Genomic DNA, 13,684 nt, shown 5'->3' on the forward strand with positions numbered 1-13,684 from the left:
TTTGGAATATAAGTGCTAGTATCATTGTAATAAAAACACAAGAATATAATTTCATCCTGATTATCTCAGCTAATAATAATTCTTTGATTAGACTACTTTTAACAAGACTAACAATATATTCTTCCTAGGTCTGCCTGTAAGGTGTGTTTTGATCATAACAAGACTTTGGATGTGACAGATTGATGGGAATTGAAGCAACCTGCCCCATAGCTTGGATATACAAGTTGGTAACAAATGAGGTGTGCTTTCAGGAGCACACAGACTTTTGTCTGTACTTGGCTTCTCCGAGCTACTGGAGTGTGGGATCTGTGGAGGCAGGGGTTTGGTTTTGAACTTTTTCCTCCCCAGTCCATCCCTGAGATGTGATGGTTGGCGTGAGGACACAAGTTCACCGCACTCAAAAGAGACCCTCAGCTCTTTTCCAGTTCAAAGATCCTCCAGATCTGGGGTTGCCAATCTGACCTTATTATCAATTAATTATTCTCTATGTGTACCCATAGTGCTATCACTGAAGAAGCACTCACTGCTTCTTCAGTCAGATTTTACCTGTGATTCCTGCAACAGCTCATGCACAGGGTGATGAGTGGCTGAAATCCTAGAGACCACCCTCATTTTGTCCCTAACTTTTTTGTGAGAAACTCTGTATGGAGTGAGCAGGCTGGTGATGCCAAGGGCTGTTGACATCCCTGGCCTCTATTCCCAGTCATCACTTCTCTTTGCTTCAATATATCCCTCTATAAACTATCAATAAAAATACTTACTGTCTCCTGGTGAACATCGTTCAGCTTAACTACTGTTAGTAAAATGGCTTGAAATATTTAGCTGAGAGAAGCACAAATGGGATGTAGGTAAGGTTTAATTAGGAGTATACTGGCCACTTAATGGGCTCTGACATGTTGGAGCAATTTCCAGGGGAATCTGGGGATTCTTTTTGCTGGCACTGTGGCACATATGATCTGGAAATTGTCACCTTATGTAGTCAATTGTTAAAACAGAAGGGAAAACAAAGGCAAATAGTTAAACTGAGCCTACTTGTTTGTTCGTTTTATTTTTTGTTTTGCTCATTTGAATAAAGATAGGGTTTTCTCTTTAGCACCAAAAAAAAAAAAAAAAAAAAGACACCTTTATTAACATGGCTCAGAAGCAAATTTTTAAACTTTTACAATTAAGATGCAGCAAGGGGTGTCTATAGTGCTACTATGTAGAAGAAGTGATTGATCAAAATGCAGAACACAAGACACAAGTGCAATCACACATGCTTTATTTTAAATTCTTATTACAGTGTAGTTATAAAAAAGTCTGCAATGGAAAGAAGGTTTATATGCAAAAGCAAAAAATGGATAATTTTATTAGAAGATGTAGACTCTGGTAGGACTGCTTAATTACTTAACAGAGATTGTCACCTTGCATTTACCACATGCTGTTCAGTCCCTTGTACCCTGGAGGACTTATAGTGGCGACTTTGACATTGCAGAGTTTCTGATGTGGTCACTCAGGCTGTAGGAACTGAGTGTGTGCCCATGCCTGAAGCGAAAGCCCCCAAAAGCCTGGTGTTCTTGGATCCAGGGGTACTCACTGAGCAAATGAGGTGCAATGAATCTTTGCTTAGTTCAACATACTTTAGCAAAAGAGCAGCCTGCATTTCTCCCCTCCCAGGACTTGCTTATTTTTAACAGCTGGTCACAGGTTTTGCAGGAGGCAATGCATGGCAAGGAGAGGAGCAGAAGGCAAGACACGTCCCTTGCTTTCTCACTAATGAGACCACAAAATGACAGGGCCATACAGTACCGTAAAGCCACAGCGTTTAATGAGCATGAGGCTTCTTTTAACTTCTTTGGAAGCTCAGTTGGTTCACCTGTGCTGTTAGTATGGGACATGCTCTTACACACTGCAGCCCGTGGAGAGGAGTTGCTGCAGCTTGTGGAAAAAGATCCAGAGAAGGATTTCAGGGGAGATGAGAGATGAACGCACACCCCTGCCTCTGCTGCTGCCCTAGCACAATGGGGTACATGGCTTATGATGGAGCACTACCCAGCACAGAAGACTAATGGAAACCACAGATTCAGAGCAGCTTCTGGGCCAGAAGGTCCTCAGGGGAGCAGAGATGCCTTGGGAAGCCCCACTGCATCTCACAGAGGAATATGCTGTGAGACAGGCAAGAAGAGACCCAGCTTGTGGAGTTTCTGACTCTCAGGATACATGTTTATTCCTTTTCCAGCTGAACTTCTGTCCTTGCATATTCCTGGGGTTGCTCATGTAACAGGACTTCATTCTGCAGTAGCCGTGATTCCTGGGAACTTTCTGGCATGGTTTAATCCAAACTCACCCGCAGCTCCAGTGCAGGATATTTGCTAGGCTTGGGGGGCTGGCAGGGGAAGACCCTCAGGCTGCCCCCTCCATTCCTCTCTCTTTCACCTCATTTACCAGCTGGCAGAGCCTGGACTGCTCTGGGGCAGCGAACCCCCCCGAGACACACATGTGTGGGGAAGTGGGGCTACAGGGTGGGTTCAGGAGAGAAGAAAAGGCAGAAGAGGATGAAGGGAGAACACACCATACACAAGAGATGTGATCAGGAAATGCAAGCTTGGTGTCATGAACTCTGAGCAGGGGCATGGAAAACTCTGGATTTTCATCAAGCAAAGGAGGACAACATGTCGACAGCATATGGGGTGGGATGAGGGCGTGAAATACAGCAGAGAGTATGTGTGGGTGTCTGTGCATGTGAAAGAGTAGGGGGAAAAGCATAGGGAAGCCACAAGAGGAAACAAGGAGCTGGGAGTATTTTGGAGATAACACATCCTGAGAGACGCTTGCAGCAAAGTAAGCTCTCCATGAACTGGAAAACTGTAACATTATAAGATAAAGCAGTCCCTTTAGCTAGAAATACCTGTTTTTATTGCACCCTGAATGAGCTACCATAGGATGTGTAATTCTATCTAAGAATTTATAACACTGGGTTCTTCTTTTTTTCCTTTTCAGTGAAATATCAGGCCTTAATTAAAACTAAAGTTCAGGCTACTTTGGTGAATGGAGCTTTTCAGATTCCCTTGCAGCATAATGTAAAAGGCCATAAATACAAGTGAACTATAGGAATAATATGGTCTAGAATTGCCTTTAATTGCATGTATCTAATTTTAAATCATTCACTGCCCAGGTGCTTTTTCCAGTCCTACCAATTAGTTTTCTTTATTAAGTAATGTTCAGCACAAGGATGACTAAAATAACAATAAACAGATTTCTACCTCTTCCCCTGTACCCCCCATCAACATGATACTTTGAAATATGACTAAATGAGAGATGAAGGCAGGCACCTTGGTTCACGGCTTCTGAATCTGAACATTCAGCTCACCATACACATGCCTCAAAGCATCACAATTTAGGCTTGCAATCAGCTTTCGTAATCCTGGTTTCTTTGGGATGCATTTTACATCCCAGATCAAGGTAGAGTTCATTGGGATTTTCCTGTAGGGAAAAAGGAAAGTAACAATATTGTGATCAGTCAGCCAGTGCTCTCAAACTGACCCACAACTGGAAAAACTGAGGGCTGGCAGTATAACATGTCTCAAATTTTTTATGTTTCACTCATTCTTATAAGCATCCTATAAATTATTCCCTCCACCTTCTATTCCTCTCAGAACTGACTCTGTCAAAGCCTTTTCTAGCCTTTCCTCCAGGCTAATTTTAAATTTCCAAAATGAATCCATTTTCCTCTGCCTCCTGTCACTTCCTCTCACAATCACTTTCAGAATTATCTTCTTTGCAGCTCACATATTTTTTCTACTTTATAATTAGATTTTTCCTGTTTATTATAGCCTATAGCCCGTTGATGATTCCGTAAATGTTTAAATAAGTCCTTGTTATGAAGTGTCCAGGGCACTGGCATGCAAACCCAACGCAGCGCTGATGAGATGCTGAGTCCCTCCACTAGCTCCTAGCCTGAACCACCCTGCCACAGTTGTAACGTCAGCAGATCTCCTCACTAGCCACTTCAGATGACTTCTTCATGTCCATACAAATAAGTCAAAGTGTTCTTGGGAGTCCTGCTGTTAGCAGTTACTCTTTTGCATTATGTATGATTTGATAACTCATATTATAACACAACTTTATTTTGCGCTGCTCTTGATTTTCAGTTTTTGCTACAATTAAGATGCATGAAGAGCCTCAGGTATTGGGTTTCTGTGCTTCCTTGGTGCTTTCACTATGTTCTGTGTGCAGGTTTTGAAGGATGATATTGAGTGATTGATTACGTTTGGGGGATGTCAGGATACAGTTGCTGCAAAGGAACCAATGAAGAAGGTGGCATAATAGGGAGCTATTTATAAAAATTACTGTTCTTTTCTTCCGCATTAAGTAAGAGGGTTACAAATTTAGCCAGTGTTCTTATCTCATATGGTTATGGGATTCTGCAAACAACTGAATAAAGTGAGAATAAAGTAAGCCTAAACTTTAGCCACTGTTTCAAATTCTCATCAGGTAGAATTTGGCCCTCAGACACCATGTCCTATGCCAGGGTCAGGGCAGAAATCACTGCCCAGGTTTAACACAAGTTGCCACAAAACAAGCAACCTTAACTAGCTCAAAATGAACTAGCCTGGGATCCTCCCACCTGAATATTTGTTTCAGTGCAAGCCTGTCCCTTCTGAAATGAGCGGTATTCTAGCTCTTTAGAGGCTAGCTTAGGTATGGCACTGCATTGCATTTTTCATATACAGTCATAAGTACCCTGGGGCATGTACCCAATTTTAGAAAAGAAAAAGCAGAGGAAGATCATATTTTTGGTGTGAGCATGTGCAGACAGCTTCTGGCAAGTGTTCTCCCTTTTTATCTTTGTTCTTTATGAGAGATATTCTGTTCCCCTCAGCTGGCCTGCTGGCTCCATGAAATGCCCTCTATAATGGCAGCACGATAAAGCAATGACTTCAATTGCTATACAAGGTTAAATACCTTTTTGAATTTAGAGTTTATGGGAATGATCTGCAAGGGATTATCTGTATGGGAAGTGAAGAAGGTATTATACCAGTCTGCTGTGCAGCAAGGTTTGGTCTGCTTTCTTGAACACTCGGGGGCCAGATTCTCTAAGGATGAGGGCTTGAAGGTCTCCAGACCACATCTCCACAGCACCCCAGTGAGAAAGGGTAGTGCTACCACCTCTGATTTACAGTGCTATCATCTCTGCATAAAATAGATGCATATATTTATATATGTGTGTGTATCTGCAGGAAGACAACAGCCGTGCTGGGAAAGCAAATCCACCTTTTCCTGTTTCTTTACTGCCCTACCTCCAAAACGACTTGCTTCTTGAATGCTAATATTAGCTAATATTAGCTGAGCTTTGACATGTAGAAACACCCAAAGTTACTTACCTGCTAGTGTGAATGCATGCTTGGCTAAAATCCTTTTAACACAATCCATCACTGCCTGGTTAATTCTCATTTGTCATGCAAAGACTATTCCCCATGTAGGACTTGATGCTGCCAAAGGCTTTTCCACAAGTCACGTTCCTCATTTGTCTGAGGCTAATAGCTAAACATCACTATGTGTGTCTATCAAGATATATACATATATATATATATTCTTCATGAATGGTCAATACTGAAGCCTCCAAGACACTTCATTCCCAGAATAATGTTGTATCAGCTGGATCACACATACCTGTTTTGTGGAGTCACCCAAGTGATACAGAAAAGCTACCTTAAAAATACAGAGAGGTCAAAAGTCTCATCCCCACAAAGAAGTGCAAAAGCCACATCCCGTATCCGACAGTCCCTGATGGACAGGGAAGTGGTGCAAGGGTGGGGAAAGCCTAGGATAGGTTTAATTCTCTTTGCAAACGGAGTAAAGCCACCCTGATCTGATTTTCCTGAGCGACAATTCAGTGATGAATGGTTCTGTGTAATATGCTGAGCCATCACCACACCAGAGCCATTCATCACTTTGAATGCATGGAGGCAAATGTGATTATTATTTAAATAAACTACAACTGCCCCCTTTCTGTCCTCTGTGTGTATAGCCTGCACCCTTCATTCATCTTAGAGAAGTTAAATCTTAAAACGACTAAGCTGATCCATTTCCATTTTAAATGATGCCAGAGGCGCTACTGAAAAGGGGAAAACACTGTGACTTGAAGGGAAATGATGTCTACTCCATGAGTCATTTCTCTCCCTAACTCCTGTGCCTTTGATGCACCTGACAACTTCTGCATCCTTGAAGGTGAAAGCAGCCCACAGCAGCTTTTAGGATGAGAAGGATGCAGAACAACAGGGGAGGCTGGCACGGCTGGGCAGCAACCAGGGCTATTGCTGCAACTTCTGTAACTGCAGACTGTGCTGAGTCATGTTCAGCAGCATCTGTGACACACCACGTGCACAAAGCAAGCATGGTATGATGCCCTTTCACAGTCATTTTCCTACCTAGCTCCACTCTGGAGACTGGTTTTGATCTTTTTATCCCTGGCCCAGGTGCAATCAGGCTCAGACCTCTCCTACTGGCTGCAGATAATGCTGACAATTTATGCAGCTGCTGAAGCACAGGCAATTTTTCAAACTCCTTTTGCACACACCTGGGGACCGTCAGCTCAGGTAATGATAGATAACACCGCTTTGGCTGCCCAAGACTAAGCAATGGCTGCAAAATTTTCTAAGGATCTCAGTTGTATATCCCAGAACTGGCTAATGCTGAGCTTATAACACTGAACTCAAGTGGAAAGAGGGTTTAGGAAACAACTTGCTTAGCATGTGGGTACCACCGTGTCAGCACGAGGTGCAGCTCTGAGTCTAATGAAGGTGGCTTTCCTTGTCCTCCGGCTTGGGAGCACTCTGTGCCAGGGCAGCCTTGTGCAGTGGTGCTACCGTGGGGCAGCTGTGTGCTCGCACACATGCTGCACCCATCCCAGCGGGCTCTGCTGCATCCAACACACATTTTGTGTATTGGCAGAAGCTTGCAAAGATCATCTGAGGTACCTGAACATCTTGTATAACCACAATTAACATGAGTGGAGAAAAGCTCTTTTTGAAAAATAGCACAGGACTTGATTTGCAGATACTGAGTGGTGACAAACTTTTCACATGTAGGATAAATCTTTCTTTCCGTGATAGCGGCTCATAGGTGCTATTGTCAAGCACTAAAAATAACATAATACAGTGAAAAAGTAAACTCAGGCTGCATTAGCAACTACCCATCACCACTACTCCTTCCTCCAGCACTGGTACTGAACAGATGAAATGCTCTCACAGTCTCTCTGGACAGCCTGACTTCTTCTGAGTACTGAGACCTATAGCTCCCCTGTGTATTGAATTGTAAAGTAAGGAGAGAGTGTCTGAATTGAATTACTCAGTGCAGCATTTAGTTAAGTGTCTTGTGTGAGCTTTCTCCTGTGAGCAAGCGGGGATGAGCTCCCAGCTAGTTGTGCTTTCTTCCCTACCTGAACTCCTTTTTCATCGTTCTCAGTATGCCAGGTCCCTCGAGGCGGAGAGTGACGTTCTCCAGGATTTGTTTCAGAGGATTGGTGAATTCTACAGTCACAGACATTTCTTTACCAGCTACCAGCTCACCTTGGGTCTGCAAGACAAGGACAGGACAGCACTCCACAAGCTGATAATAATAAAAAGCCCCATGGTGAATTCTGTAGGGTTAAATATGCATGACTTGCAAGGAAGGAGAGGAGGGGGAACGGAGCACACAGCAAAACTGCATGAGGCAGATAAAGCCTAGACAGAAGAAAATTGTTGGATGGGCCCGTAGGTACCACTGCAGATTTTTCTGCCCATTGCAATTTTTCCTCAAGCCACACAACAGGTCGAGAGGCAGGCCCTCATTTCCATAGAAAAACTAGACATCTACATGCACAGCCCTGGAGCTGAGTGTCCAGCTGAGGGCCAATCCAGCCGAGGGGGCCTCTCTCCCAGATCCTGCCCCTCTCCCCAGGCTCCTCACCAGCACTGAAGTGCAAGGCATCAACTCAGGACATAAGCTCCAGAGGAGAAGGGCAGGTCTGAATACCCTAAATTAGAAACACTGGGTCATATTGCTTGCACCCCACAAAAGTGCTGTGTCCGTCTTCCCCCTGCCTTGCAACTGCCTCTTGTGCTCTGAAGAGTTTCCAACACTGCACATGTGCTCCACGTAGACTTGAGAGCCAGTTGTCTCTGAAAGTCTTAAGACAGCCAAAACCCAATACATTTTGCACTGGAAAATATTAAACTGTGAGACTAATCAACAGTGATCACATTGACTTCCACATGTATTCCAGTACGCAGCTGAAGGGATCTGCCTGTCCCTTCAGATCAGTGCCAGTAGCAGAGCTGCCTGGAAAACACCTCCACATGGACGTGTTTTTAAAGAAAGACTACATGCATGAGGATTTGGGTTATTTTTTCCCCGCTAGAAACACAGCATTTCTCACAGAATATAAAAGGCTAAGGCAAGAGTTTTTAACTTATGGCTGGCAGATCCCAGCTAGCCTATGAACTACTTTAAAGGGCCTTGAGAAAGGTAACTAAGAAAAACAAGTATGTTGTCAACAAATTTAAAGTATTCTGCAAGCCCTGCTGCAAATTTTTAAGGAGTATGACAGCTGCAAAAAGTTGGAAAGACTCTGGTCTAAGGGATCACTCTGCACCAAATACCAACACACTGCCTGTAATAAAGGATGAGATACTCACAGCTAAGCTCTCAACAGTGTTTGACCACCTGAATTTGCAAAAAGGCACCAGTGGCATTTTCAGAAGTCTTAGCCCAATTAGAGGTCTTATGTCTTCCTTACTTCCATTGCCCATTTAAGATCACGGTTACATGGGAGGATTCAAAATCATCCTGAACTCCCACACATGCCAACTGAGACCATGATAAGAATTTGCTGAGCTTGTTTTTGTAACCTGGTGTCAAGCTAAATTACAATATAGTGTAATTTCCTCAGCTGTTAATTCTGCCGATCCCCTTAGACCAACAGAGAAAGATCAAAGGTGTATCCGAAGACGAGGGGAAATAGTTTTTTTTCATTCTTCTCTCTTACTCTCACATTAAGAACTCATCTGCCAGCCACACTCAGTGAAGAAATGTGGCAAGAAAACTAGGGAGATATGTTTCCTCAGATTTCTTAAAAAAACCATAAAGCAAAGTTTCCTGTATAAATACATAGGTATATACACATGCATGCATACACTTAAAAAAATCCAGCTATTAAAATTTCAGAGTATCTTCACACATCAGAAAGAAGAGACAAACTCAGTTTTAGTAGAAAACATGGTTATTGGACAGCAACCTATCTTATATACTAAACATCCTTTCTTCATAACAGCAGGGAGGATAAACTATTTTGAAGCTGAAATTGGGGATGCTGTACAAGATGTTCTGTTAAGTATTGAATTGAAAGAACTTTCCACTTTAAACATTCGGTTACTGAAGACAGAGATTTGAAGCAGAGTTTATCTGTCTTGCTTACCTCCTCTCTAGAATGCTCAATAAACAAAACCCCTTTAGTTTGAAAATACCAATAATCCGATCAGATCATTGTGACATTTTCGCAGACCATGAAATTGAGTGGATTTTTTTGCAAACTTCACTGTAGTTTTGATCTATGCTTTTTAAAAAGCTTTTTCTGCAGAAGGCTGCAGTTACAACATAAATTATTGTATGGAAACCTGAACACTGGTTCAAATAAATATACAGGAAGAAAAAGTTCTATAGACTTCGATTTCTTTGAAGGTCTTGAATTTTAGGAAGCAGCATTCGTTAGATATAAAGCTTCCTGAACAGTTGTTCTGATGGCTTTTTTTTAGCATTAGGAAAAAAGTAGATCCAAATAACATCGTTCAAGGCAGATGAAGGCTGAGCACTTCTGAAAATGAGGCAATTTATTTGGAAACCCAGTTATCAGTTGAGAACTCTAAATCTCAGCCCTGCCTTTGCCATACAACATAGGGTCCTTTTCCTGTCACAAACATTACACTTCTACATTTTCATAGGTACCATGCCATCACTGTGGTAGAAATTCTTGAACGTTCAAGGAACTCCACTGACCATATATTCACAGAGTGGCAGCAAAGCACTGAAATTCTGAAAGCATTGTCCCAAATCAGTGCTGCCCATTGAGTTTGGAGAAACTTTCCACAACACCTGCAGGAGCTTTCCAAACAAATTTGCCTCAATAGAAGTGCCCTTCGTTCTTCAGCAAGAGGCTTCTGTGCTGTGTTGCTTTAAATATAACGGACTTCTGAAATAGTTGTAGACTTCAGTGACTCGAATGAGTAATCTCTCTTACCCTTTGAGTTTCTCCAGCTTTCTCAGATCATTCCCCCTCCTTCCTCCATTGAAGCCACTTCAGCTCTTTACTACCAGTGATGCTAGCAGCCTCAGACTGCAATGTAGGGATACTCGGTACAATATAGAAGATACCTATACATCCCCATACACTCCAGCCAGCTGCTGCTTTACAAGGCCCGTGGTAGAATGTGCGCACACACATACACCCCTCCATCCCAGAAGCCAACATGACAGCCTTGCACCGAACAGCCCGCGTGCAGCATGGTAGTCATGCCCCTCCATCACAGCCTTGAGCTACCTTGATCCGCAGGGTGGGAATTTCCAGGACTGTCGCCTTCTGCATGGCCAGAATCTTCCCTGTTTCATTGATCCGTGCCGTCACAAAGAAATGAAAGGAGGCTTGGTCCAGCAAGTCACTCAGGTATTCACTCGATTTGATCACAACATCAAAAGCGCTAGCTGAGGGGGAAAACAGGAAAGAAAAAAGAGATCTGAAGCAATCTAATGGCTAAATGCTCCCCCCATCCTGGCCAGTGCCAGTTACACGAGTGTCTTAGTGAAAAGGTGGCCCAAAACCAAAGAATGGCTTTGATTTTTTTGCCCAAACTATCTAAATTTCTTTACCTCACCATTCTCCCTCCTGTCTTGCCCTCTTTCCATTTAGGCTGTGAGCTCCCTAGGGCAAGGGCTGGGTTTGTGCACAGCCTCTCCCAGTGCCCCTCAGCATGAGCCCAGGTCACTGTTGAAGGCTTCTAGGCACTACCACAAAATAAGTGAGAAGCAAGACCGGCAATAAATAGCTACTGGGCATGAAGTTCCCAACCAATTTTGAGTGTCACCTCTATAAACATCTGCTCTTTCACTTTATTCCTGTGCTTTCTCTGCCTCTCTTCCTGGCAGAGGGATGATGTCAGGGATGCCACCAGAGCAGCCACTGTGGGGTGTGAGCCCATGCAGGCTACCTGGGAGATCACCTGCCCTCCATGGCACGTCTGGATATCTGCCTTTGTCCTATGCTGGATATGCCTGCAAATTTTAGCAAGAAGGTCCTTCTGTTGCAAGCGTGCCCTCCGGAGAGCTTTCACGTGCTCCCTGACAATAATTATTGAAAGGAACAAGTCCCCCTAGGCTAGATGGTTGAGATGCAGGGAATCATTAATTTTAACCATATTGAACTGCAATTCCCAGGCTAACAATGGTGTGAGAATGTGATGCAGAGAAGCAGACCTGCTAAGTGACCAGGCAGAATATATAGCCCTGCAGCTCTTACCTCTATAAACATTTATTATAACCCTAGTAAACATATCAAGATCTCCCATCTGTTAACTGTGATTATTACTGTTATCCATTATTTGTACTGTATTTGTGACATAGGCTGTACACACAGAGATAATTGAACTCAATTGGGTAAATGACATTCACCCCTTTTCACTCTTTTGATCCGCTCACATCAAAACCAGCTCCTTGATTTGGTTTCAAAGCTATTCCCTTGGTGACCACCTGACCTGGATTTGCCAGGCCAGCCTTAAATTTACTTGATGTGCTCACCCTCCCTCCCTCTCACTCTGTATTTTTTGTGAAAGAATTTCCCATAATGCCCCAAACTGTAAATTATAAATCAGGCAAGGTATTTCTCATTTGTGTGAAGTAAATAAATAAAATAGTTACAATCCAAGAGAAATGTACTTCACAGTGGAAGGAAAGATAAACTTTTCTGTTTAAATTTAATCACCACAGGAAAAAACCCCAGATTAATAGAATTCTATTTCCTTAGCACTGGCTGTGCTGGTAAGTTGCCAGTACCACTTACTGCACCTGGGAAAGCCAAGGGAGACACGCTGAGCTGCCCTACAGCCTTTCAGAAAAACAGAGAAAACTAAATATAACTGAGTAGATGTGAGAGCACCTTTGAAGGCACTGCAAGGTTTAAGCTATTCAAATCCTCAAAGATGTTTTCAACCCACACAATTCCTTTAATCATTATTCTGAAAATCGTGCATTCACTTCCTGTTGGAAAACTTCGTTTGCTTCATTCTTTCAGTAGCATGGGCTGGAAGAACACCTTTGATACAACTTTCCTGTGTTATAATTTTTTGTTACTTCTATATATAGACACACAGTTCTTGCCATGAATGAAGCCTACAAACTGCTTGAGAGCCTCGGCAGGTAACCTCCCTCACACCCCTGACAGAGTATTCTCACACAGTTGCAAATGATCACATTGCCTCCCTTCACACTGCCCATCTGCTCAGGCACCGTTCCTGATCGCATGCCTGCTCCTTTCCAAGGCAAAGGGGAAAGAATTCATGCTCAAGTTTTATGTATCACCTTGAGAGACGATGGAACCTGTGAGGGGTATTTGCAGGACAAAGTGCTCCACAAGCAGACGACTGTAGCTCAGATATAAGCTAATTTCCACCTTGAAAGGTGGGAATACCTTAAAACATGTCTCCTTGCTCAGAAGCAATGATGGGGACAATCCAAAAAAAATCATATTCTCTTCTCTCAAGTACTTCTCTCTAGTCTGTGTTCACCCACCAACAGTCAATTCAGAGTTTCCAGCATGGTTTCAATAAGCTTTTTACAAACCATTTACTTTAAAAAAAAAAAGAAAAAGATTTTGAGGCTCAGTGATCCTTAAACATCTATTCATTTCATTTCTTGCACAGAGGAGCTAGATGAGCCTCAAAACTGAAGAAGCTGTGTTTTAGGTAATAATACCTTACACAGACCTTTAATGCAAGAGCAGGCATAAGCCCTGGAACCAAGCACAAATCACAGCCAGAAAGCATAGTAGGTATTTGCACATCTTCTACAAGATGACTAAATTTTCCCTGTCAAAGAAGTGGCACAGAATTTAGATTAAGCAATTGGAACAGATTTTTTTTTGCTGTACCTAGCCAAGTCTCTGAAAGTTTTGCAGTATTTCAGGTAAAATATTTAGTAACTGATGCAAGCCACTATAAACCCCCACACTGTGTTTTGGTAGGCTGCGTTAGAACAACCCAATGCCCATTTCCAGACCCCCTGCAAATGAGTCGGGGAGTTAGAAAGAACCAGCAAGCAGCTGTCAGGGCTTTGTTATAAAATGGAGGTAGAATTTCTATTAATCTTCACCAGTAGATCCCTATAAGTGGACTCCTACTTTATGGAGATTAATCAGCTCCAAATAAAATTGTGCAGTTTTAGATGATGCTCAAAGTAAGGATGAAAGCAGAGGATTTTTTTTCATAGCACGGCAGGAACTGTGGTTCTGTGGAGGCTTCTCACCGAGACAAAACCCATCCTCTTTGAGAAAAGAGGGCTCACAGTGTCTCTTGAGCGGAGATGAGTTAGACAAGACTGATGAGAAAGCTCAGAAGACAGCCAGGTTTGCTGTGATCCAGCATCAGACCCAGATCAGGAGGCCCATCCTTTGGCCTCC

General features: G+C 42.9%; 1 protein-coding gene across 3 annotated transcripts in view; it reads right to left on the bottom strand.

The window, feature by feature from the left end:
- Positions 1-1,244: 1,244 nt before the first annotated feature.
- The window catches only part of F13A1 (coagulation factor XIII A chain), a 63,451-nt gene continuing 51,011 nt past the window's right edge, over positions 1,245-13,684 (bottom strand). For all 3 annotated transcript variants that reach the window (XM_056332349.1, XM_056332350.1, XM_056332348.1), the window contains 3 exons: positions 10,559-10,719; positions 7,421-7,557; positions 1,245-3,462 (listed from right to left, as the gene is read on the bottom strand). In XM_056332349.1, coding sequence (XP_056188324.1) covers positions 3,318-3,462; positions 7,421-7,557; positions 10,559-10,719 — 443 coding nt within the window. In that variant the 3' untranslated portion in view covers positions 1,245-3,317. The remainder of the gene's footprint in view (positions 3,463-7,420; positions 7,558-10,558; positions 10,720-13,684) is intronic.

Source organism: Falco biarmicus, chromosome 3 (assembly GCF_023638135.1).
Source record: "Falco biarmicus isolate bFalBia1 chromosome 3, bFalBia1.pri, whole genome shotgun sequence".
NCBI lineage: Eukaryota > Metazoa > Chordata > Aves > Falconiformes > Falconidae > Falco > Falco biarmicus.